The sequence below is a fragment of the Rattus rattus genome, chromosome 10 (assembly GCF_011064425.1).
Source record: "Rattus rattus isolate New Zealand chromosome 10, Rrattus_CSIRO_v1, whole genome shotgun sequence".
In the NCBI taxonomy this organism is placed as follows: domain Eukaryota; kingdom Metazoa; phylum Chordata; class Mammalia; order Rodentia; family Muridae; genus Rattus; species Rattus rattus.
In genome coordinates this window covers 9,277,605-9,304,749 of record NC_046163.1, presented here as the reverse complement: position 1 = coordinate 9,304,749, position 27,145 = coordinate 9,277,605, and the positions used below count along the sequence as shown (strand labels likewise).

Sequence of the window (27,145 nt, the reverse complement as noted above, 5' to 3'; positions counted from 1 at the left end):
CAGTGTTTCAACAGACCAGACTGATGGGATGCAGTGGATTACATAAAACTTAAAAAAAAAAAAAAAAAACAGAGGGGACATGAAGGAAGGAGGAGGAGAAGGAGGAGTAAGAGGACAATGATGAGGAGGAATACATTGGGATATCCAGGGGAGCTAGAGAGAGGGTTCTGGGAAAATTCAGTCAAGATACAGTGTTTACATGCATGGAAATGCTAAAGAATAAATAAAAGACAAGTCTGTTGGGGGAGAAAAGCTATTAACTTTCCAGGTTCCTGCTGATGAGAAAGTAAATTCTCAGGTTCTACTGCACATTGATTTTTGCATAATCCCCTGAGATATGACCTAGCAAAGCACTTTACACTTTCTACATTACTCTGATGTATTCAAGTTTTAAAAGTATTGCCTTTTAAGTCTGTAATGTAAAAAACACATATCTTTTTCTTTTTCTTTTTTTTTTCTACTAGAAAAAGTTTCAAGCTAACAGTATTACACAAGGAAATCCATTATCACTCCAACCTGAATAGAGGCCAGGTACCTGCACAGAGTCTATAATGTAGAACACAACCTCTGGGAGGCTGGCCTTTCTTAAAGGCCTGAGACAATCTCACTACTCTTGGAGGAAGTTTATCATCACCCCAAAACCCAAATAAAGGCCATCTGTGCAGGCTATGTAGAACCTCTGGGAAGCTTGCTTTTTTATTTTTACTGTTTTACATTTTCGTGTGAGGGGGAGAACGTGTGCAAACTCAAAGAACAACTTGTGGGGGTCTTTTCATTCCTTCCAGCGTGTGCACCTCCAGGGATCAAACTCAGGTTAGTGAGTGCAAGCACCTTTACCTGATCCAACACTTGCCTTCCTTGATGACACACAGGAATCCCCAAACCCTGGAGAAGGTGGGTTTGTTGTTACTGTTTAACCTAACGTCTTGGATCCTTGCCTTCTGAAAAGCAGAGGCCCACCATTTGGGTGAGCTTTGAAACTACAATGTAATAGTGTAACTGACGTAAATCTCAGGACACAAACCTTTGTTCATCTCTTTTCTGACTGCACACCTAGAGCGACCATAGGGGCATGCTGCTGACCACGTTTCCCCACAGCAGAGAAGCCTTCTGTTCATTCCTCAAGTTAGCAGAGAAGAAACACACACACACCACTACCAAAAGCCAGCTTCATAATTAAATAACTGCCTGACTTCTCGGCTTTCACCGGCCAGAAAATGTGAAGTGGAATATTAGCAAGTTGGAACCGGAGCCTCGACCCACAGCTGCACACCACTGCGCATGTGCAGCCGCTTCGGAAAGCATTAATGCTTAGCTTGGCTACTGGGTTTCTAGCTATCTGAAAACCCAAAGTGGAGTTTCTGGTTATCTGGAAGGGAGCCGAGGCCCGGCGGTCGCACATTACAGCGCGCGCGCGCACTCGCCCCTCCCACCCGGAACCGGAAGTGGGAGCGATCGCGGCCTGGGGCCTGGCCTGGCCGGGGCGTCGGCAGCGGCGGCCATCTTGGCTACCCGCGGAAAGGCAGTGTGAGGGGAAGAAGTTGTAGGGTGGGGGCGGGAGTGAGGAGGAGGAGGAGGGCCGAGAGCGGAGGGGTGGAGGAGGAGGCCGCGGCGGGGCAGGGCGGGGACAGCCTGCCGGCCGGCCAGCCTGCTGGGCTTGCGGAAGTACTAGCCTACTGCTCACTCGCTACTGCTCGGGCTTCCCACAGCTCCCTCCCTTCCTCCCTCAGGACCGAGGGCGGCCCAGGCCAGTGCATGGTCAGCTAGCTCACATCTCTATCCCCGGCCTCTTAGCAGCACGGAACGGACGGCAGCGGCGGGCGAGGAGGAAGATGGCGGGACGGCTGCCGGCCTGTGTGGTGGACTGTGGCACGGGGTACGGCGGGTCTTCTGGGTGGGGAAACTGAGTCTGGGGACAGCCGGAGGAGGGAGATGAATGGGGTGAGCCGGCCAGACTGGCGACGGGTGGTGCCGGGAGCCTCCCTGGTTCGGTCGCTTCAGCCTTCTGGGACGAAGATCTTTTCAGGCCCTTCCCTTCTGGGAAGGCCGTCTGGCCCACCTGGCTTTCCTTTCCCTTCTCTCCTCTTCCTGCCTGTGAACTAGGGGACTCTCAGGGAATCTCCAGGCGTAGGAGCAAGGGAAAAAAGAGAAGCGCTCCTTGCGGGTTTTGCAAGATCGCGGTGACAACCCTCAATCTCTAGGGCGTGTGGGTGGGGAGAGCGGAGAACCGGGCTGTGAAAATGGGAAGCTAGAATGGGGGCTTTTGCAGAGGACCCACGCGCCGCCTCTTTTCCGCCCACACCCATTCTTAGCCATCTCCCACTACCCATTGAACCAAGTCAGTTCCAGCGAGGAGGATCTCATGGGGTTATTGCTCTTGCCTCAAAAAAAGTCCCTTAGTGAGCAAGCGCGCTGCAACTTCCTTAGTTTTGTCAAAGCCGCTTCCTGCTTTCCGTCTTTTATAGCCTTATAAGGTAGTTTTTCGTCTCCAACGTTAACACGTCTTATTAGAACTTTCAAAATTAAGCAGGTTGCATAAAGAGTAGATTATGAGTGCTAGGTATCAGTGTGTTTGAACTAAAAAAAAAAATGTTCTTGTGTCCACGGAGGGAGATAATGGGGAGGAGAAGGGACGCACCCTGGAACCTAAACATTCACGTTTGGTTTGTGACTGTGTCTTGAAAGCTGAAAGGAGATAGAAAGGAATGTGTTTGATTAAAGCAATTGTTTCTGATAGTAGTGTGGTTGGCTAAAGTGACTTTTAAAGTTGTAGGTTTGTACTAATGAACCTAGTCAAGAGTTAGAACTTGCTCAGTGTGGTGACCTAGAGAGAAGACTACATTTTTTACGCTGTACGTTGCAATACTTGGTGGAGGAAGAGGCCTGTCTGATCTCGAATCCCCCAAACACATCAGTGGTTTTGAGGACAGTTGCCAACCTTTTTCCTCTTATTCACCCTACCACAGTTATTTAAAGGATGCCTCTTCCACGACATTAGTTAGTTTGTATAAATCCCTCCCATTTTAACTCTCTGCCTTTACTTCTAATTGTTAGGCAGCCGGAAACAACAAAAAACTTAATTTTTTTTCTTGGAAAACACTAGTTTAGCCTTGGAATTTATATGTATTTTCTTAGTTGACATCGTATTAAAGTTAGATTTTTTTCAATCCGGTCTCACCCTCTTGAAGTGTTTATATATATATGTATATTTAAGTTTATCTTTTCATAGTTTAATTGATGAGTACTTGGATGTTAGAGGCATTTTTCAAGTGTATTTTATTGAAGTGACAGATAGTGCTATGTAGTACTTCATGCTTTAGAAATCACTGTCAGTAAAGCCACATAGTCATTGATCACCGTATAAATAATGCCATAGCAGCTTAAGGAGGATGTGTCTTTAATCTTTTTATGTATTTATTTTCCTCTTTTGAAATGCAGTTTTGGTTATTTTTGAATGAGTAGTATTTGGTATCTCATTGAACTTAGCTGTCCTTAAGTGACCTTTTTTTCTGAAAGGGCAACCTTGAACTAAAAACATATTTGGAGTGACCAGGAGAAGCGATACAACTTATACCTAGGCTATTTCTGTCTAATATCTCAATTACTAAACCATTACATTACTATATTGTATATTGATCTCACCTTACAAAGAGAGGTTAGCTGTATATTCATTTATGATATGGGAAACTGATTAAAGTCACTTTCTCTATTCAGTGTTTTTACCTTTGCTCACAGTCTGAATTTCCTAATTTGGAGTTTTCTTTATTTTCCTTCTGAAGGTTTTGGGTATGTCATCCTCTCCCCTGCCAATCCCACCAGTTGGCTCTACTAGACAGCAGTTTAGAGACTCACACCTTGAACTTTATTAGAAAAGTCCTTTCTCAGTGCCCAAGATAAATAGCATGTCCAAGAATGACTAGCAGGGAGTTTTACATCTGAAATAACTGTTTCCCAAATGCAAAAGGTATCCCTTTAGTTTGTACACCCTCCCCTCCCCCAGCCAATGCACTCACCTCTTAGGTCTCCACAATTACTCTTCTAGAGTAAGTGGACCATTTATAGGTTGTCCATCCCATTTCATTAAAGAATTTAGGCAAAAAGTGGTAGTGTGTTAAACTTGATGGCGGGCTTACAAGTTGTAAATGTTAGGACACATGAGATTTAATTCTAGAACTTTAAGAATCCTACAGCATAATTCATCATCACCACCTAGGGGTTGAGGTCATGAGGTCATGAAGTATTTTTCAAATACTTAAGGAATTAAGAAAGAAATACTTCCTTCATATCTGTATCACCAGGTCAACATACCTTTTTGGTCCCTATTGGTCGAGTATTGTAGAATAAAGTTCTTGTTCAGAGACAAAGATGTAGGGCTTTGAAATGTAGCTAGGAAAAGTGCCTCATTCGCATGTACAAGGCCTGCTTCAGACCCCAGTCAAACAGGCTGGAGAGCAGTCGCCAACTAGAAAAGCAAGTTTTAAAGCTTCAAAAGGATGTAATGCTCCTGTAATAAAGTTATCCTAAGATAGTTTCAATCTGCCTGTTTCACTCATTTTTCTATTAGAGCTTTTCTTTGCTCGATGCGTTTTGTTTTTTACTCAGAAACTGCTTTGGTGGCTTATTTCCACTGATTAAGTAATAGGTTAATATACAGTCTTAGTTTACAAGCCTCGGATATATTTATATACATTACAGAATTTCTCAGATCTAGCTTTTTTTTTTTTTTTTTAAGCAGTCTTCCAACTGTAAGCCCAAATCATTTTGTTTGCTTTGGTGAAAGTAGATCTTTATAACATCCTGTGGCCAGGTCCTAGAAGTTAAAGACAAGGATGAGTTTGAGAGCAGTGGAAGCCATGGATGAATGAAGGCATACTTGAGAAATTTGACATTCTTACTTGGATTCTCTTCATAATGCGTTATGAAGTGTCAAAGGCAGGAACATTCATACTATCTTGATAACACATTCATTACAATTCTTCTGGTTGATAGCTTGTGTTTGGAGCAGCAGACACGCTGCTGTTGGGAAGTCGCAGTCCTAAGACTCCTGCCAGGCTCAAGTTGAAGTACGCATAGCATGCTGACTCTGCCATGCATTGTTAGTGACCTTTAAGTTTATTGTTAAACACAGTTGAGAATTTTTATTTTCAAGATTAGAGTGGAAAGGCTGGCCACTGGTGAACCTGATGGCCAGGATTTTAACTTGTTCTATCTTAATTTAACTTGTGACAGCTTTTTTTTTTTTAGTTAGTAGCTGGTGGACTTAGTGCTTGAACTTAGTTCTGTATTTAGGCCTGTAGGGTTCCGTGAGCCTCCTTTCAGAAAACTGTACATCACTCTGTTAGTAAAATTAATCCAGCTTAATTCTTGCTTATAGTACTATTGCAAAAATAATCCTACCCTATGAATTCGATTCAATTAACTGGTGAAATTTTTTTTTTGTCTTTCTTGAGGTTTATTTTTTCCCTGAAGATTTGAATTTTTAGACTATTTCCTTGTTCCTTTAAAAAAAAGACTCAGGTTTAGAAATTCTCAGGAAATAGAATTTCATGAGAGCCATGTGCAACACCTGTGGCGAGTGCCGTGCATCAGCTCCTCACCTTCCTCTTCGCCTTAAGCAGTGCTGTTCGTGTTATGTAGACAGGAAACTTAAGTTCCAGGTTAAACCACTTCCCTGGGGTACAGTAACCTGGAGCCTGGAGGACCAACCACTACAGTTTTTGATAATTTCAGTATTTTGAGTTGGAGAGGGATTAATTTATTCACTAATTACTTGAGGATGGTCGAAGTTTACTTTATATTTCCCAGTAAGCCACTCTTGGACTTATACATATCTGATACATTCTGCCTTCATGAATTTTAATCCTAATTAAAAAAAATTTAAGGGTATGGGTTTCACATCCTACACTCCAGTCCCATTCATCTCCAGTCCCCCGTATCTGCTCTCCACCCTTCCAGCCTCCCCTCAGAAACCCTTCCCCCTCCCACACAAAATAAACAAAAAGCATAGAAAACATCCTGTAGTAAAAGCTCTAGTGTGTCACAGTGTGTCCCACAATATACCCCTCTGTCCACACATCTTTACTTGGCGAATGTTCATTTTAGTGTTGAGCAGTGGAAATCACTGTGCGACTCCGACTGCCCTTGAGCTTCCAATGATTCTCCTCCCTCGGGTTCTTGAGTGTTGGGTTTACTGTTGTGAGCCACCACAACCAGCTAATACTGGCAGTTAATCAAACGTTAAATGGGTGCTTTTCAGATAGTAATAGCTGTTTTCCAGGTTTTATGGGCAGTAGTGATTGTGGTCAGGAAGTCAAGCAAGCTGTAATGAAGGTCAGATTTTAGCCTTCTTTTCAAGGAGCTGGGTAGCTGCACAGGAGAGTATTTTACAAAAGGCAGGAAAGAAAAGTGTGTTTGTGCAGAGTGCTGATGGGAAGTGAGGCTGCTTGCCTGCTTTATGAGTTTTGGGCTGTTTGATAACAAAATGTGACTTTATATTTTACACTATGTACTAATGTTCATCCAATACTTGTGTACCAGGTTTTATATTTCCACAAAAAATTGGTTGCAAAAGAGTTCTACTTTATAGGGACCCCAAATTCCGAGTAATAACACTGCTGAAAGCACAGCTCTTAGATCACTAACTGCACTGCATCTAGGAAAGAGGGACAGGGGCAGGACTAGGTGTACAGCAGCAACTCCCATCTGTGTTGAAAAATCTCCTGTTTTTAACAGTGAATGGACGTGAACAGGAATTAAGATATGCCTTTGTTTTGATCATTATTCTATTTTTTTGATTCCTAGATGAGTTCCATGTAGCCCAGGGTGGCCTTGCATTTCTGTCTCCACCTCTTGAGCAAACACTGATGTGCTGGGCTTGCACTGCCACGCCTAGCCTAGTTAGTATGGTTTTAAAAAACTGCATCGGAGATACTCTATACACAGTGTGTGGATTCTTTTTTTTTTTTTTTTTTTTTATTAACTTGAGTATTTTTATATACATTTGGAGTGTTATTCCCTTTCCCGGTTTCGGGCAAACATCCCCCCTCCCCTTCTTTATGGGTGTTCCCCTCCCCATCCTACCCCATTGCCGCCTCCCCCAACAATCTAGTTCACTGGGGGTTCAGTCTTAGCAGGACCCAGGGCTTCCCCTTCCACTGGTGCTCTTACTAGGATATTCATTGCTACCTATGAGGTCAGAGTCCAGGGTCAGTCCATGTATAGTCTTTGGGTAGTGGCTTAGTCCCCTGGAAGCTCTGGTTGCTTGGCATTGTTGTACATATGGGATCTCGAGACTACTGCTGTGTGTTCCAATGGGCTTCCCAGATGATTCCATCCTTGTGTGTTGAGACCAAGTCTCACTAAAACTCAGCCAGGCAGGAGTTTATGTGGCCCAACTTAGGGCAGTCTTCCCATCTCAGTCGTCTAAGAGTGGGGATTGCAAGTATGAACCAGTATGCCCTATTTCCTAGATGACTCTAAAGCAGCCCCAACAACAGCTTTGTTGGTAGATACTATATAGTAGAGTACAATTTTGCAGTTGGCTACTGGTGATAGGGATGGAGTGGAAGGTAGAAGTTTAGAAGACTGCTGCTTTTCTCTGTACCTTCCCTTTCACAGTTGCATGTTGTTTTTGTGTGGCTTGCAAGGACTCTGGTCAAGTGTTTAGAATTTAATTCAAGTTCTGCGCTAGAAGGACCTTTGACATAGAAGTGCTTTGGACACTTGGAGTCCAGGAACTTTTACTTTTCTCACTTATGATTTAGCAATTGTAATTGCCTACCTTGCTTTTATCATGGTTTGTTGCAATTATAATCATCAGTTAGCTCCCTCTTATTATTTTTTGAATTAAAGGGTTTTAAGGAAAAAGAACATCATATCATGTTTTGTGCTTATTTTCTTATCTCACACAGACCTTGGCCTGCCTGCTGTAGTTCTGGGTGCAGTCAGAGTGGGTTTTTGCTTCTCTAAGAGAATGGAAGGATGTACTGCTAGGATTTGGAATTAGGAATGTAGCCAGAAGAATGAGGATTTCAAGATTGTGACCTTGATTGATTAGGATAATATAGGAGTTAGGTTTTTGTATGTTTGTTTTGTTTTAACATTTATTTTTGGGGGTGTGGATATAGAGATCAGAGGACAACTTTGAAGTAGAAGGAGGTTTTCTTCTTCTACCATGTGGACCCTAGGAATGAAGAGCCTCTACCTACTGGACAGTCTCTTCTGCCTAGGAATTAATTTTAAGAATCTTTAAATTTGGAGACAGAGATGGTTCTGTAGGTGAAGGCACTTGTACCTAGCCCGACAGCACACACTAAAATCAATGTTAAAGAAAATTCCACAACAAAAAACCCAGTAAAATTAGAATAGTTGTATTTGTAATGCTATCTGTAGCTGGCCATGTATGTCCTTGAAGAATGAGAAATACAGGTGCTTCCTTAAGTCAGGCATTCAGAAGTAAATGGTAGCAGTTTGTAGACTGAAGCTAATGAAACGAGAATTCAAAGAGAAAAGAACAGAGAGATTGAGGATCAGTACTTCTTTAATACACAGTGTGAAACAGCTTTTGGAAGGTCGTGATGGGAGCCAGAGAGCCAGCACATGTGGCTTGTGAGTCATCATTCTATTTAGTCCTGTTTTCTAAGAGGAGGGGAATATCTTTACAGTTGTGCTAAATCCCACTCCCCAACAAATGACAATGGTTAAAATGTTAGCCTGGAGGCAGAAGTGTGAAATGGCTACAATGTAGCTTCTAGCAACATTTCCTGCAACAGAGTTCCTCTAATAATAAAAGCATTCAGTGTGTGTAACTCTATTGGAACTTGTTAGGGTTTTAATGGCACTACCAGTGTATAATAGGCTTATGCAGAAAGAAGCAAGAACAAACAGTTAAATGCTAACAATACTACAAAATGCACTCTCACCCACCAGGCCCTTAACTATTCATGAGTTAGGCAGTGTAATATAGGTGATGTTACTGTTATAGATTTGTTCTTTATAATAAAGGTGATGATATACTTTGTATTTGGTTGTATAGCTGTGTGGGCCTTTAGATCTTAAGACACAAAAATGACATTTCATAATATCACTGGAGCAAAAATGATAGATGACATTCTTATGTTCTCAAGAGGTGTTTTGTGAAATGTTAATGACTTGTTGCTGTTTCAGTTTTTCTCCCAAATCATTCTTGATCCATTGCCTTAATTTCAACTTACTAGCTTTTTCATCCCAGTTCTTTGAAACCAGTAGAGGAGTGAGTGGCAGTGAGTTTGTGTACTGTGTGTCTTCTTCATCCAGGTTCCTGAACACTCAGAGATGTGCTGATGCAGAACATTCCTTCATTTTCTTCCTAAATGCTTTTGTTTTCTTTTTAGAGGATAATTTATTTCAGTTACTACCTTCTAGCAAGCTACAAGCTATGCGTTACCCCAGGGTTAAGTATAAATAAAGGGTTTTTAAGAAGAGAGTTTTAGAATACAAAGACCTTATATTTAGGCTTGATTTTAAACTGTGAAAATGTAAACTTTGTTTTTGGTATTAGTTGAAACCAGAGAACAAATACTTGCTTGTTTAAAGTTTAGAAATTATTATGTGTCTTGTAAGCTTTTTTTTTTTCCTTCAAGAATTCATTTACTTTGTGTTACTTTCATAAATTAAGTGAAATTGTGTATTTGGATGGTTTTCTGTGTCAACTTGACACAAGCTGGAGTTATCACAGAGAGAGGAGCCTCCCTTTTGGAAATGCCTCCCTGGGATACAGCTGTAAGGCATAGTGATCAAGAGCGGAGGACCCAGCCCATTGTGGGTGGTGCCATCCCTGGGCTGATGGTGCCATCCCTGGGCTGGTGGTTCTGGATTAAAAAGCAAGCTGAGCAGGACAGGGGAAGCAAGTCAGTAAGTAGCACCCTTCCATGGCCTCTGATTAGCTTTTGCTTCCAAGTTCCTGCTCTGACTTCCTTTGGTGATGAATAGCAATGTGGAAGTGTAAGCTGTGTAAACCCCTTCCTACCCAGCTTGCCTCTTAGTCATGTTTTGTGCAGGAATAGAAACCCTAAGACAAATTGTAATTTTTTTTTTTAAAGATTTGAGTGAAGTACCTAATGATTCACTTAGAATTAATTATCGAGCTGAGCACTGCACTGAATGGAGTTATGTAGTAGGGAGAGCAAGCATGCATTACCTGTGAGTAGGTGTGAAGCCACAGACCTGTCCCTAGTGAAAAGGCCTCCAACAAGGCCACACCTCCTGTTAGCACCATTCTACTTCATTCAGGTAACCACAGATGTTGAATGGGTTGTGGAAATCAGCTTTTTCAAGGTTCTTTGTAAGTTTGTTTTTGAGATTGCTAGTCCTCTTTCAGAAACCTTACAGAAGTATATACATTTTGTGTATTTACATTTTAAAGGTAAAGATCCTGAGGTATTGAGTAGATCTAGAGCAGTGGTTCTCAACTTTCCTATTGCTGCCTCTCTTTGATACAGTTCCCCTTGTTGTGGTGGTGACCTGACCATAAAATTACTTCGTTACTACTTCATCATAACTGTGTAATTTTACTATTGTTAGGAATTGAAAATATCTGATATACAAGATAGCTGTTGATATGTGACCCCTGTGAAAGGGTCCTTTGGCCTCCAAAGGGGTCATGTTGAGAACCTCTGATCTAGAGTTTGAGCCCCAGGGTGCAATCCTTCCAGAAACTGTTCAGGAATATACTGTATTCAGTAAGTGGTTAAATTTTTAATCTAGTTTTAAAGAGAATTCTTAAGTATCCATCCTTGAAAAATAATTATCTTTAGAACTATTACATTTAGTATTGTAAAGGCATTTTAATGTTGATTTTTCTCTATCCCTGGCTAACTCAAATGAATGAGACTGGGAGTATAAGATTTATATTTAATCAAGCTTTATGGCAACTGGCATAACTGGGAAGTTAATAATCTATTCTGATCCTCTAAACTAATCTGGCTACCTCCCAGCCAAAATCCCCAAGGTACTTACATGTTAGGATTTGTCTGGCTCTTTGGGCTTCAGGTGTTCAGGTGTTTATTCAGCGATGTCTCTCCCCTTCCTCTTGGTGAATCCTTTCATCCTCCCCCTGCCTCTCTCCTCCTGGCTGCTAGAAATCCAGCCCCATTTACTCTTCTGCCCAGCCATTGGCCGATCAGCTTTTATTGACAAGTCAGAGAATAAATGGGGATCAATGTTTATACAAAGTTCCAAACAGCAGATACTTAGAATAAGCATTACAGTGCCATGTCCTGATTGCAACAAGATAGAGGGTCAGGGAAATCAGCATTTGAATAATGCAGGGGTCATCTTTACACAGTGCACTGTGACATTATGCTTACAGGTATGAACATGGAATGCGTAGACAGATTACAGTGCAAGTTAAGTGATGAATTGTGTGTGGATCACTTCAGTATTCTGAGAATAAATATTGTACCTAATGGACATGTTGACAATTGCAGATTAATTTTAGATAGTTCAGTTAGGAAAATAATTTCTATTAGTTAAATGTTAAAAGGAAAACGACTATTTTTGAGTTTGAGTTTGAAAGTGAGTATCTATGGGACCTGAGTGTGTGGTAGAGCGCACTCGTAACTCCAGCTCTGAGGAAGGCAGGAGGAGGGTTACAGAGTGAATTTAAGGCTAGCCTGGGATGCCGGAGACCCTATCAATCCTTTATTGCTAGTGACCATACAAAATACAGTAAGATACATAGTCGAATTTAAGAAAAGAAATTTCTTTGGAAAAAGAAAAGTTACCTAGACTCTGAGGCCTTGTTCTGTGTCTCTGAAATAATGTAGTTGAAATGAAACTGCTTAGTGAGTAGTAGGGCTAGATAGATGACTATCTCTGGAACACATGACATATTTGGGGCCGTTTTATCTAAAAAGCACGTGAAGTTCTAATAGAGACAATAACGTTTACTGTTCAAAGTCTTTGCAATTTTGCTTTCTTCATTAGAGGAGACAGCAAATAACTAGTAAAGACTGAAAGTTTAGAACACCTTTAAGGGGCAATCTAATGTGCTGTGTAGATTTTGGAAAGTTGTCTTTTAAAGCTGAATCCGTTTATCCTGTGGCTGTCCTCTCAGTATGTGTGAATGACTCTGCTCACCTTGTTTCAGGTTCTATTGCAATATGAAAGCCAATTGTAAAACAAAAGAAGATTGAGCTTTTAAAACAGGGAGATGAGTTTTAAAATTGTTAGGAAGACTGAGAAGAATCAAAAGAAATATCCCTTAGTTTTGCTGTAGACATTTGGATACAGTAACGTTAACAAAATTACTCCAGGGACTGTAAAAGAAAAATTATTGAGTGCAGGAACAAAGAAGGAGAGTCCAGGCAAAGATGTGCTGCAGGAACAGCATGAGACCTAAGCCGAGCCCTTGCTGCACTCAGGATTCCAAGTTCTGATCAGACTAGCTGGAGTTAGAGCATATATTGGTGAGTTTGTATCTGATGTGTGATGAGTTATTTCCCTTTCCTCCCATACAAGACTGAGGTTTTGCTTCCTACCAAGACTTAATTCTCCTGAGTGGTTCCTCCCGACAGCAGAAAAGATAAGAAAATAAGAGTAAATATACAGTGCTTTTCGTATTCCAGGTACTGTTCTAGTTGCTTCCCATATGCTAGCTAACTCATCATATACTTAGGCGCTTCTCCAGTGTAAACTTCTTGGCAGCGATCAGACATGTTAGGTGTGATGTGTAAAACTGAGTAGTTTTTAGCCTGTTCACTAGGTAATACAGTCATCAGTCAGTTGGGGGTATTTTCCTCACTCAGGGCTCACTAGCAGTTCATTCCTTCTGCCCTCAACACTTGGCGTATTCTTTCTGATTCACTTTCTGTCTTTATGGATTCGTCAACTTTTGGGATTTCACAAAAAGTAGAAGCATAAAATTTGTGGCCTTTTGTGTTTTACTGCTGTGATCTGTGATGTTTGTGATGATAGACAAGTATTGCCTTATGGATTGGGAATTTTGGAAGAGATTATTCCAGGAATGGGTAGAGATGAGGGTAAAACATTGAGATCTAGGTCATAATAGCATGTAAAGAGGTCTAGGGAGGACAAGTAATTTGGGAAGGAAAATTCACTGATTCTTAGAAAGTGAAGTGCTGTGTATTGTTTCTTTTAATTTTATGGGAGCCTTTTGAACTTAGATATTAGAAGACTAAAGTCTGTTTCTGTGATCTTACAGTCTGTCATTATTGATGTGTGTAGGATCATGATATAGACTTCAAATGATAGAAGCATCTCTTTATTTTATTTTATTTTTATTTTTATTTTATTTTATTTGATGGTGGGGTTCTTGCTGGGTTAATATAGGTTAGCCTGAGACTAGTTCTGATCATTATGTTGGCCTCAAATTCAAGGACCTTCTGCTCTAGCCTCCCCATACTAAGCTTCCAGGAGTGAGCCATTGTTCTTGTCTCACCTGTGTCCTTTTGATCCTAAGTCCTCCCAGATTCCAGGAATTGAACTTGAAGGAACTTGAATAGTTGTTTCTGTTCATTGAGGGTTCAGATTTTCTCTCAATATTCTACCAGGCTTTTTGTGTAAGGTTGAACATTTACTAGCAGGTAGAGAGAAAAAGCTTGGCGTTGTAGAATTAGAAAAGCTTGCTAAGCAGTTGTAATTTATTTTTCCAGCTAATATTTGCTGCAAGCTCTCTGTGAATTAGCTATGGCATTCTTACTCTAAAGTTCTTATTGATTATAGAATAAAGAGAAAGTGGTGTCCAAGTTAAAGCTGAGCTTTTCAACAGCAGGGTATATTGAGATTAATCAGTAGATATCTTTGACTTCCACCTGGATAATCTTATCTTAAGATTGTATACAATGGGGTTGGGGATTTAGCTCAGTGGTAGAGGGCTTGCCTAGCAAGCACAAGGCCTGGGTTCGGGTCCCCAGCTCCGGAAAAAAAAAAAAAAAAAAAAAAAAAAAAAAGATCGTATACAATGTGTCATGCTATGTAAGGATAGAAGCAGGTTTTTCATAGGCTTTCAGCTGCTAAGAAAGTTTAGAAAACCGGTCTCACAGACTCAGTGGGGTGAAGACCTTCCATTCTAATGTGCTGTGACCTGCGTTTGTTGTGTTGTGCTGTCTGCTTTAAAGTTGCTGAAAGAAAACGAGTGTCACTTAGACTTCCTAACTCTGTAGTTCTGGGGATTGAACCCAAGGTGTGGTTCATACTGTATAAATCCACACCACTGAGGTTCATTCTGAGCCTTCTCATGTTTGATTTGGGGGTAGGTGGAGCTGGGGTCACAGGCCCATACCGCCACTTATGCTCTGCCCCTTCTGAATCATCTGTGTTCAGAGTGTTACTGTGTTTATTGTTCTTTAGCTTTTATCACAGCTCATCTTATCCAGTTCATTTTAAAGTGTGATCCATATTCCTTTAAGTGGTTTCATATTTATAATCTGTTGGTATTTTCAAGTATGTTATTAGTTATGAGATGCTTTTGAAAGCAAAACATGCACAAACTACTTAAATAAAATAACTTGGTCACCTGGGCTCTAGTGTTTCTCTTTTTCTTACTCTGCTTTCAGAGTGCATTTAGGTTTCCTGACTCTGTCACTGTCATTGGGCTGTTAGGTTTCTTCAGTGGTCTTTTTTTATATAGGAAACTTTTTTTTTTTTTTAAACCTAACCAGTTTCCACATGTCCTTGGTTGTTTCTGGTGATTCTTCCTTGTTATAAGATATAAGAGTATATTCTTTACTTCATAAAAGCAAGGCTAGTGGCCAGTCTTTATCTGAAGGCTTACACACTTTGGGATTGTCTAATGGTTTTTCTTTTCTTTTCTTTTTTTTTTTTTTTAAGAGCTATTTACTTTATTTATCTGAGTACGCTGTAGCTGTCTTCAGACACACCAGAAGAGGGCATCAGATCCCATTACATATGGTTGTGAGCCACCATGTGGTTGCTGGGATTTGAACTCAGGACCTCTGGAAGAGCAGTCAGTGCTCTGAACCACTGAGCCATCTCTCCAGCCTGTCTTCTGGTTTTTCATATGAGGAGTTTACACAGGACTGAATGTATGGCTGATTATACATACTGCTCAGGTCGAGGCATGAGAGGATCTGATCCAATTTTTTTTTAAAGATTTATTTATTTTATTTAATGAGTACATTGTAGCTGTCTTCAAACACACCAGAAGAGGGCATCAAATCTCATTTCAGATGGTTGTGGGATTTGAACTCAGGATTTCTAGAAGGAGCAGTCAGTGCTCTTAACCACTGAGCCATCTCTCCTGCCCCTGATCCAATTTTTAAAAACTTATTTATTTAGTTAGTTAGTTTGTGTGTTACGGGCATTTTGTCTGTGTGTATGTCTATACAGCACATGTGAGCCTGGTGCCCTCCGAGTCCCAAAGAGAAGTTGGATCATCTGGTACTGCAGTTAGGAATGCTTGTAATTTGCCACATGGGTGCTGGGAAGCCTAAGTCACTGGAAGAACAGCCTGTGCTTTTCACTGTTGACTCATCTCTTCAGCCCCCTAATTTTTTGTTTTAATTTGGTGGGGACTTTATTAACTATTTTACAATGGACTAATTGTAGGAAAGTCGAAACAAGTTCGTACTCTTATCTTGTAGGCAGTAGACTATCATTTTAAGATTTTGGGGTTAGGCAGTGATTTGTAGAGATTATTCTCTTCTGCTTTGTAGGAGTTCCAGACTTGAAAGCAGGACATCCTGTTTGAGGGTTTGGGGCTCATACAGTTTGAGGTTATCTTGTATTAGATAAGTCCTCCATGTCATATGATGTACTACTCCATTCCATTTACCCAGCAGCGGGAAGGTGTACCATTGGCCCTCTTCCATTAGTGCAGTTCTTCTCATTCTGTGGGTGCCGACCCTCACAGGATCGCATATCAGATATCCTGCACATCAGATATTAATTACTATTCATAACAGTAGTGAAATTACACTTATGAGTATCATCAAAGATAGTTTTATGATTGGGAGTCAGTACAGCATGAAAAACTGTGTTAAAAGATCACAGCATTAGGAAGGTTGAAAACCATTGCATTAGGCAACTGATTAATAACCTGGACTCTTATGGTAATGTTCAAAGGTAACGTTGTTATCTTATTTCTGATGGGATCCCCGTGGGGGAACATGTTCATCAGTTTGTGGGGGTTTTTATGTATGTGAGCACTTCCAGTTACTGTTTGCAGACCTGTGGACAGTTCAGAATTGTTCGCTTCCAGCTATTATGGGAGTTTTGTGGTACCCCAGTCTCCCCCCCCCCCCACATAAAGATTTGACATTAGTAATACATTTCGGATTGGAAGAATAAAATACTACTGTGTTGTGAAAGGGAATCAGATATAAACTGCAATATAAGTCTCAATTGGCTTGTAAAATGGTAAGTTTGTAATAAAGTTATGTATGTGACTTAAGATGGTCTAAGGAGTGGACAGGTTGGAGAGAATGTGTGGAAAGTAGAATTGGCACGGGTACTTGTGTGTGCTGTGTCAGATGCCATGGTAAATAAAGACTTTACCCTGCTATCGTGTTTAACCCTTGTCAGAGCCCAGTTAACTTTTTTTACAGTCAGAAATTATTAAGAATATAGAGGCAGTTGGTTGTCTGGAGAGGCTGTGAAAGTTTTCAGCCAGAGGCAGTTGGTACACAACCTGCATTTTGCGAGATGAACAGGGGTGTAGCGGTTGTGCTGGGCTGGAGGGCAGTCATCAGATGTGGTCAGAGCAGGGTTAACAGAGGCTAGTAGCATGTGATTAGATGAGCTTTCAGAGGCTGTCAGCAGTTCTATAGCTCTAGACTAACACAGCATCAGAGCAGCTTGGGGATGGGGGTTGGGAGGGGGCGTTCTTAGGCATCACATTAAAGGAGCAGTATCGAGTTTGAGAGTTTTGCTTAAAACAAAACAGGCATAGTCAGTGGGAAATATTGGAAGGTTTAGGTGACAGAGCAAAATCATATTTTGGACAGTCTGTGTTTCTCCTAATATTTACTGGTTGAATGTGTTTGGCATATTCAATTTTTTTAAACCTTGTTTTGGGACTGACCATCCCAAAAGAAATGCTTTTTTTCACATTTGAAAAGTTTTCTGCAGATATTATCAGAGTCTAGTGGTGTCACAGAAATTTTAGTAAGTTTGCATATGGAATAATACAAGTTGTTGTGACTGGCTCTCTAATGCTTACTTGTCATTAACAGTGTGCACATCTATTTTATAAGTAGCTCTTAGCATATTGTCAAAGTTTCATTACAGTTTCTAATTATTATAATTTTTATTAATATTTTAATAGTTTTTATTTTAATAGGTGAATATCGGATCAAAACATTAAAAATCACTTTAATAGTATAACACTTAAGTGATATGAAATGACATATAATTTAATAAAATCATCTCACTCTGTATCCTACTTGTTTTCCTCCTGTAGATGCAACCAAATTACTTATGTCATACATTTTAGAAATATTTTGTGTCTAGATTATCAAATGTATTTCATATGTTCTTATTCCTCTCCCTTGTGTTTATTTCACTTTTATGTAGATACAGCACACTTTGCTTATTGTTCTGTACCTTGCTTTGTTCAGCTACCCCAGTATATCTGTAGTGTTCCAGTAGGTACATAAAAGGGGCATAATAGCCACAGTGTAAACTGAGTGTATTTTGCTAGTTTCCCTTTGGACATTTCCAGTCTCTTGCCATTACAAATAAGGTTATAGAGAAGGTTTTCTTGCATGTTGCTTCACACATACAGTAATAGTCCTCTATTATTAGTTGATTGAAGTGGTAGTGGTGGGTGGGATGGCTCAGTGAGTATAGGTGCTTGCTGCCAAACCTGACTACCTGTAGACTTCTGTCTCTGAATCCCTATGGTGAAAGAGAGCGAGCTTATCTCTGAAGGTTATTCTCTGACCTCCACATGCATGCTGTGGCTTGTGCACACACAGTAAATGAGTAAACTTACAAAGGGAGAGTATGCTGTCAAGCATCATGATCTGTGTTCAGTCTTTGGAACCTACATGATGGAAAAGAGACCCAGGTTATCCCCTGACTTCCATACCTGCATTGTGGTGAACACTTATGCATACATACATGCATTCATACATACAAAATGTACATTTTTTTTTAAAAGCTGTGGGCATTTGAGTTTGTAGCTTAGTAATAGAGCACTTGCCTATCTTGTGCAGAACCCCATAGTTTGGTCCACAATACAGCAGAAAGAAACAGAACTACAGACATATTTGATTTTGATAGTTTCTCTGTGTTATAGCCCTGTCCTTCCTGCAACTCGTTTTGTAGTCAGGTTGACCTCAAACGCACAAGAGATCTGCCTGCCTCTGCCTCTCAAGTGCTAGGATTAAAGGTGTGCACCACCATTGCCAGGAAGTGATTTTGATAGTTTTCAAGGCAGAGATGCTGAATGAACTAAACTTTTGAATATGTATGTACAATGAACTCTCACTTTTTAACAAAAATTGCAGAATACATATTGAGGTTAGTGAAATTTTATGAAATTTTTATTTTGCAGATATACAAAACTAGGATATGCTGGAAATACAGAACCACAGTTTATCATCCCATCATGTAAGTATTTCTTTTACTCCGTGGTTGAACTAATTTAAATGTCTTCCTCATTATCAAAGTAAAATAAGTCATTAAGCATGCTTTTATATCAGAATCAGGCATTTAGAAATTGCCTGATTGCCTATAAATGGAACCTTATTTCCAACTCTTAAATTTCAGGTCTTTACCAAATCTGCTAAGTATCTCTATAAGGAAAACAAAACAAAACCCAGTAGTGAATTGATAATTAAATAGTCTCTGTTTGAGGATATTGCTGCTACCTCTGTGTGTGTGTGTGTGTGTGTGTGTGTGTGTGTGTGTGTGTGTGTGTGTGTCTGTAACTGGTTATTAAGTAGCACAACTCTAGTACCTGTAACTCAGCTAAGGTGACCATCCTTTGGCTGTTTGCAAGACCTGTCCTATAGACAGTTGGTGCAGACACCAATATTTGACAGTGAAGAGCCAGTGGGCCTTAACTCAGCAGCCTCACTGCTCTCTGACATAAGCTACTATGCTTGTAACATTGTCTTGGCGAACTTTTGTTCTGCTGATCGTAACAGTTTTAGTAGGTTTAGGTTGTAAGAGGTATTTTTATTAGTAAAGGTGCATATTACCCTCAGCATTATTTTTGTATTTTTGATTTCCATCATCTGAAAGCAGTTTGCATGATTATGAGTGAAGATTTGAACTTACAAAATTAAAACCTAATTAGACTACATGGCAGGGTTTCTTTTAAAACAATGTTTTTATTTTTATTCATGTGTGTATGTGAGGGTCGTGTGTGTATATACGGGCACCATATGTGAGTATGAGACACAGGAGAGTATCCAGTCCCCTAGAGCTGGAGTTATGGCAGTTGTGAATTATGAGTGTGCTGAGAACTAAATGTGGGTTTTCTGGGTGAACTGTAAGCTCTCTCAATCACCAAGTCATCTCTAGCTCTGAAAAGTACATAATAGATTTTACCTCTGGGAAATGACACAGAATTCTGAAATTCTTTAAAGGGATTACTTCTCGTATTTAAGATTAAAATTTAGTAGATCTCCATTGGATAAAAATAAATAGAGATGCAAAGAAAGCTTGTTTTTAAAAGTTCTTTTTGTAGGTTTTCTTCTTTTATTGGCTAGTGTTATTCACCTTTAATTTCTTGACTGTCCACCAAGTTATATATTGACTTTATAAGATTAGAATTCTATTTTTAGTTTATTGTTTGTATGTTGAGTATGGTTGCATAGTTGTCATAACATGCATGTAGAGGTCAGAATACCTTTCTTACAAGTCTTATGTTGAACTTAGGTCATGAGATTTCTGAAACACGCACTTTTACCCACTGAGCCATCATTCTGGCAATACAGGATTCAGAGCTAAGCTAAGGGTTGGTAGCAAAGGACTGCAGTTCTTATTGTTTGTGAAGCTGAAGGAGGCAGGTTTCAAGTTTAAGACTGGCTGGATAACTTAGTAGGTTGTGTCTCAAAAGTAAAAAATTTATAAAGGCTGGGTATATAGCTTGGTGGAAGTATACACCTGAATGCGTGAGACCCTAGTAACACATATACATCCACATAATTAGAATCAAAATGGATTTAATAGTTTTTGGAAATAGAGCTGAAACAGTCCCATAGTAATACCTTTTTGTGGTTTATACTTGAGGACTTGCCTCTGAGATGAAGCTGAGGTGTTGATGTATGAAAGGCCAGTTTCTTACAGCTTTTGTTCCTTAGTTAACAGTTTTAAGTATTCTGGATCATGCTTATTTGTTGTTTTTAGCAACATTTTACAGTTGAAGAAGGCAAGTTAAAAGTTGTTTCATTTGAAGAGATGAAAATTTAAAATGTCTAATTAACTTACTTCAAAGGTATTGCCATTAAAGAGTCTGCAAAAGTGGGTGACCAAGCCCAGAGGAGGGTGATGAAAGGCGTGGATGACCTAGACTTCTTCATTGGTGATGAAGCAATAGAAAAGCCCACATATGCAACAAAGGTATGTTTCTAAGAGGGTTCCAGTCAGCTGCTGGCCTGTCTCACTCTTGTGGCTTTGTTGCTCTCTCCAGACGAGTTTTCTGTTTTTTGTTTTAAAATTTTCGAGAAAGGGTCTCACCTGTAACTGACTGTAGAGCAGGCTGGTCTTGAACTCAGAGATTTGCCTGCTTCTGCCTCTTGAGTGCTAGGATTAAAGAAGCTTAAAGCCAGGATTAAAACCACCTGGCTCTGCTCTCCTCTTCCTTTCAGCTTTAACATATTGAAGTGGGTGGATTTACTTTTCCATGCCATTGCCTCTCAGGGATCTCAGTAGGGATTGAGTTTTCTTTCTCCACATAGCTACATCTAGAAAGATTTCTTCATTGATCAGATATTCATTTCTTCTCAGTCACGTGGGAATATTGTTCTTCCTCTTTCCTCCCCTTCTGTCTATCCCTTCATTGCTATAGAACTTACACAGTAAGGCAAGTAGTCTTCATTGTGTAGCTTAGAGAATGTATGCGGCTGATTGTACCACGTAAGAGCAAATCTTGTAACACACATCTTCCTGTGTCTTTGTTCATAGCTAACTACTCTAGCCTTCTTGGGAGGTAAACACTTCCAATCATTCATTTCCTCCTTCATGCTTTTCTTCCTTTGTAATGTTAAATGAATAACTACCCTACTATATGTAAAAATACAACATTGAGGTTTTGCTTTGTGCTGCAAAGAAAGTAGTAAGAAACAACTTCTCTCCCAGGGATATATTATGAAGTGAGTAAAAGGAAAAGAAAGCAGGATAGGATGTTGTAGGTGTGTGCTACAGAAGTTGTTAGTCTAGTTGGGGATTTAACAGTCCTTGAAGGATAAATTATTGAGCTGAGTCTGGAGTTAGGTAAGATGTGCAGACAGTCATTAGGCAGAAGCCAGTGCATAAGAAGGCTTATGAGGAAGACAGGGAGCAGCATAGCTTATCTGCCTGAAGTCCAGGGGCTTCATGAGAGCCAGTCCACACACAGGTAACATCCATGGATATACTGGATCAACAGTGTTAATACGTTCTGTTTGACCTTGAATTTTGGTTGTATTTCTTTCTAGCTTTATGGTATTCAATGACAACTTTCTGTACTTTAGTTAGTCTAGTTGGGGATTTAGCAGTCTATTTATCTATGCAATGGAGCTATTAATACTTCAGGATTATTGTGGACCTTATTTAGAGGAAAGATATAAAGAAATTGTTGTAGTGCTCAAATCGTGAAGAGAAATTAATTGAGGGAGGCATGTTTCTAAGACAATGATAGATGGCAAGGAATGTTCGTGACTTGGGCCAAGGCAGAAGTTCTCAACCTTCTTAATGCTAAGACCCTTTAAAATAGTTCCTCATGTTGTGATGATCCCCAACCATATATTTTGTTGCTACAATTATGAATTGTAATATAAAGACCTGATATGCAGGATATCTGATACTCAGTCCCCAAATGGTTCATGATTCACAAGCTAACTGCTGGACTAAGGTAAATCTAGTAGGGATAAAGAGAGTTGAAAGGCATGTATGTATGTGTGTGTTTATTCACATGTGTACATTAAAATGTTATAGAAAAATTCAAAGCTAAAAGTAAAGGGCTGGGTGTGGTGTGCATACCTTTAATCCCAGCTCTTGGGAGGCAGAAGCAGAGGCAGCATCTTTGTGAGTCTGAGGCCATCCTCGTATATATAGCAAGTACCAGGCCAGTCAGAGCTGCATAGTGAGACTTTGTCTCAAAACAACAATAAATCAGTAAAATTAGAGGAAAAATAAATTGACCCCACACATGCCTGTCACTCAGCTTTAGCAGTTACAAACTTGTAACTGACCTTACTTTGCTATTCCATTCCTAATTACTTTCTAGTCATTCACTTAAAAGTACTTGGCCTGTTAACAGTATCTTGTGGTTTTAGTCAGAGTTTAGTACATTTCTCTTGAATGTTTCCTAATTGGTAAATGTTTGGGTCATGGTTAAAATAAGGACCTTCCCCTGGATTTAGTAGTTAAGTCTCATGAGTCGTCTGCCCTATAACTTCTTTTTCTGTGTTTGTATTTTATTCTTATTTCTTGGTTATTTACTTATGGGGAAAAATCAGCAGCCTATTAAATCTCCTATATTCTCATCTCTTGATTGCACTTTTATTGTACATTTGCCATGATCCACCATTTCTTGCTTTTTTATTGTTGGTACAGAAATCTAAAAGTGAGTCAGAAGTATGCTAAAGTTTAAAGTTTATTTTTTGAGACTATGTAGTGTATTTGAAGTACCTGTGAGGCAGCTCACATGTTTTGAGACAAAATAATGTGCAGGCTTTGGAGCTCAGAAACAAGATGGGTAAGGTAGAGAGAAGGGGAGGGATCAGTTACTTTGGACAGTGAGCGATGTCACCTAGGGGAGTCTACAGCAGGAGAAAAGCCTGGGAAGTGTACTAATTAGACTTGAGTGGAGAGATACAGAGAGGTACACAGCATGAACTATCCAATAAGATGTCTGCAGAGGTACCATTTTAGAAATACAGTGGAGCTGGATGAATGTAGCTTTGTGAATGGTAGATCAGGAAAGACTGGCAGACGGAATACTATTTCTTGAGGTTAGGCTATGACTTGTGGAGGGAGAGATAAAAAGGTAAGACGCAGAAGTAAGATGGGAGAGACATTTAATGCTAAATATTGCTTAGAAAACTGAAAGGGGCATATAACATGGTCTTGGAGAAAGCTGTAGGAGTGCATTCTAGAAGACAAATTGGATGGGGTGGGAGCTAGAGAAATGGTTCGGTGGGTTCTTTCATAGGGCCCTCCGCTCATAACCACCTGGCACTCCAGCTCCAGGGGTTAAGATACTTTTTTTTTCTGAACTCTTAGGCACCTGCATTCACATGTACATCGCACACAGAGAAATAACCATGTATACAGAAATACAGGGAGTATCGCTAACATTGTAGTAGAAGTTTACAGATTTGGTGAAGTATATTCAATTTCTTTCTTGAAATTCTCCTTTGTCTGTGAAACATACAAGGCATTACCTGCTGCTTATGAGAAGGGTTTCTAGGGAAAGCTGAGATTGATGTGGTTAGAACATTGAAAGAATCGACTCTATGGAGTGTCACATGAGCAGAGTGGCTAGTGTAGATGGCCTAGACAAGGTGAAGTGCCTTAGGTTGGGTTTCTATTGTTGTGAAGAGATTCCACGACCAAGGCAACTCTTATAAAGACAAACATGTAACTGGTGTACAGTTTCAGAAGTTCAGTTCATTATCCTCATGGTGGAAGGCACGGCAGCCTGCAGGCAGACATGGTGCTGGAGGAGCTGAAAGTTCTATATCTTGATCTGAAGGAAACCAGGAGGAGGCTTTCACAGTGGTGGAGCTTGAGCACTAGGAGCCCTCAGAGCCCCTCATATCTAACACACATCGTCCAACAAGGCCACACCTATTCCAAAAAGTCCACATGTCCCAGTAGTGCCACTTCCCGTAGGTCAAGTCTGTTCACACCACCACACATGCCTTCTACTGCATGTACTGCAGCCAAAGGTGTTGAGGACAACACTGGATAAGCTATCCCTTCATTGCTGCTTACGGATTGAGTGTGTGAAAGGGTATTTGTCACAGAGATTCGGGAGCTTTCTTGGTGCCTTTTTTAAAATTTCAGTAACATTTTCACAGTGACAGCTAGAGTTTGAAAAAGAATGTGTGTGATAGGTGTTTATTAAGTAGTTCGCTAGCATGGTTCAGGCACCACAGTAGCCACAGGAAAAAGGCAACTTTGAAACTTGAAGGGAATTACTTCCTTTAACGATTCCCATTGATATCCTTTGCCTGATACAGCTGTTAACAGTGGAATGGATTAGACATTGCTACTTTTTTTTTTTTTTTTTTTTTGCTTTAAAAGTGGATTTGGGTGTGTGTGTGTACAGTGTTTGGTTTTTACATAGCAACAACTGGCAACCCAATTTTTCAAAGAAACATTGTCATGAAGGAATGTAGTACACACTGATGTTGAAAATTAGATGTAGGCTAGCACATGGTTTGGTGTGTATCCTGTGTATCCTTGTGAGTTTTAACCCTCACAGACATACTTGTGGATTTACTAATAACCTAGGATTCCCCAATTCAACACAAACCTATATAGCCTTCTAAATTAAATCCTAAATCCTTAATTTATTATTCTAGCATTAAATATTGTATATTTAACAATTTTTTTATTTACTGATTTGCTACTATTATTATTTTGAGGTGACATTTCTCTGTTGCCTAGAGTATTCTCAAAGTTGGGAGCTCAAGCAGTCCTGCTTTGGGCTCCTCAGTAGCTAAAACAGTGAGTGTGTGCCACTATATCCAGATACCAAGTGTGTATTGTATGTTAGATATACAACAGATATCAGCTAATGAGCTAATAATTAGAGATTAAGGAAATTAGGATAAAGTCAACATTTTTGACATATTCATCTTATGTTTCAACCACCTGAACGTACATTGTAAAAATAATTTCATTTCTCTATGTATATTTCTACTTAAGCATGTATAGTCTCAGGATGACCTTGTGTTATCACACATAAAGAAATACATCTATTTCTAGTATCTACTAATGAGCTAAAACTCTGGTTTTGTATCTCTAGTTTTAATTTTTTGACATTAATAAGACTTAATTTGTGAATTTTGTTTTAATAGTGGCCAATCCGCCATGGTATAGTTGAAGACTGGGACTTAATGGAAAGGTTTATGGAGCAAGTGATTTTTAAATATTTAAGGGCAGAACCTGAAGATCATTACTTTCTTTTGGTAAGTACACATTATGATTTATTGGGGACTCTCCCTTTTTCTAGATGGGATTTTGTAAGCTCAGGATGGCTTTAAACTCAGGATCATTCTCCCTTACTTTCCCAAATGCTGGGTTAGCCTTCTAGAACATTTTACTATTTCTGGTATAATTAGCAAGCATACTTTATCATTTAAGTTGTCTTGTCTGAAAGACTTTGTTATGTAAAACGATGTCATTTTTTAGACTATCTGGCTGCAGGTACAAATAGCAGTGTGGCCAAGCACTAAAAATCATGTAGATGCTTTTGATAATTAATATGTAATCATTAAGCTATCACCTGTAAATAATTGTTTTGTTACTGACAAAATAATGTGCGGGAAGAAAGTTTTGTTTCAGCTCAGTTTCTGAGGCTCACATCCACAGTTGTTTAGCTCTCTTGCTTCTGAGCCTGTGCCTAGTGAGACAGAGCATCTTTGTGGGAAGCAGCTTCTCTTACTTGTTTTTAAAAACTATTTGATGAGAACTGCTAACTTCCTAGTAGAATAAATGAACGTTTCCTTTTTTCCCCTTTATCTTCTCACAATACACAATGGCTGCCTTTTGTGTCTTCTTTTTTACTTGAGTATGAATTTTGCTAGTCCAGGGTTCAGTGTTTCATTGTGGTACTTTGTGAATACTATTTGTAGCTGGACTGTAAAGTGAAAAGAACATCACTGTGGACACCTATATGCCTACAACCTAAGTGTAATCATTAACATTTCAGTATAAGTACAATTAGCATAATAGTTTTGACATGCATTGGTTTACCCATCTGTTAATGCATTTTGGTTTTGAATCACATCAAAATAAGCTATGTACAGATGAGAATCAATTCACGCTTAAACACTTAGTGTGTCCATCATCGAATAGTTCATTATTGGTTTATATTCTTTTTCACATAAAGTTTATTATAAAAATCACAAAGCTAAATCATCTGTGGATTTTGATCAGATGTGACAAAAGAAAAAGGGCCAGACAGTGATAGGTAGGTAGGTAGGTAGGTAGGTAGGTAGGTAATAGGTAGGTAATAGGTAGGTAGATCTGATAGATAGTTTAGCTAGCTAGCTAGACAGACAGACAGATGAACTGATGGCCAGATGGATACTGAATAAGCCAAATGACAGTTTAGCGAGTTCTGTTACAGCCATCCAGCTCCACCGTAGAGTGAGAACAGCCACAGACCATACATAATGGACTGAATGAATATAGATGTGTTCTGTGAAGTAGTTTTTCAGAATTAGGTGATTGGCCCACCTTTAGTTTTGATAGTTGTAGATGTTTAAATAACACATTATCAATACCGTTTCTAGTTAATTTATGCTTCTCATTCTTTAGAGGCAACCAGTGTTTCATTCTATTTTAACTTTTCTTAACAAATGAGATTAATCTTGCGTATAGTTGGTTTTACACAGATGAATTACGTCATGCAGTCTGTCTCTTTGAACATTCTTGTCTTTGTAGACAATTAATTTCATCCCGTTTGTGGACTTGCTCTGTTGTAGGGCAGACACTTAACTGGTATAGAGCTGTGGCCTAGGGTGACTCTTCACCCAACATTTTAATTGAATTGCACCTGCATTCTAGCCAGTTAATCTTTTTTAATTTTAGTCATTATGGCTCTTGATTTGGTCCTAATTTGCCTTTTCCTGGTGACTTGTAATGATATTGAACACTTCAGTTTTTTAATTGAAAATAAAATTATAATAAATATGTTCTGATTACAGTTCCCCTTCCCCACTGCCTCGCAGATCTTGCTGACTTTTCCACCTAAATCCATACCCTTTTGTTTCTATCTCATTAGAATACAAACAAG

General features: G+C 39.6%; 1 protein-coding gene across 1 annotated transcript in view; it reads left to right on the top strand.

Moving 5' to 3' along the window:
• Nucleotides 1–1,550: 1,550 nt before the first annotated feature.
• Nucleotides 1,551–27,145, top strand: part of Actr3 (actin related protein 3) — a 42,777-nt gene continuing 17,182 nt past the window's right edge. Inside the window, exons 1-4 of the mRNA XM_032914620.1 lie at nt 1,551–1,876; nt 18,518–18,573; nt 20,408–20,532; nt 25,203–25,313. Of these exons, the coding sequence (XP_032770511.1) occupies nt 1,833–1,876; nt 18,518–18,573; nt 20,408–20,532; nt 25,203–25,313 (336 nt within the window). The 5' untranslated portion in view covers nt 1,551–1,832. The remainder of the gene's footprint in view (nt 1,877–18,517; nt 18,574–20,407; nt 20,533–25,202; nt 25,314–27,145) is intronic.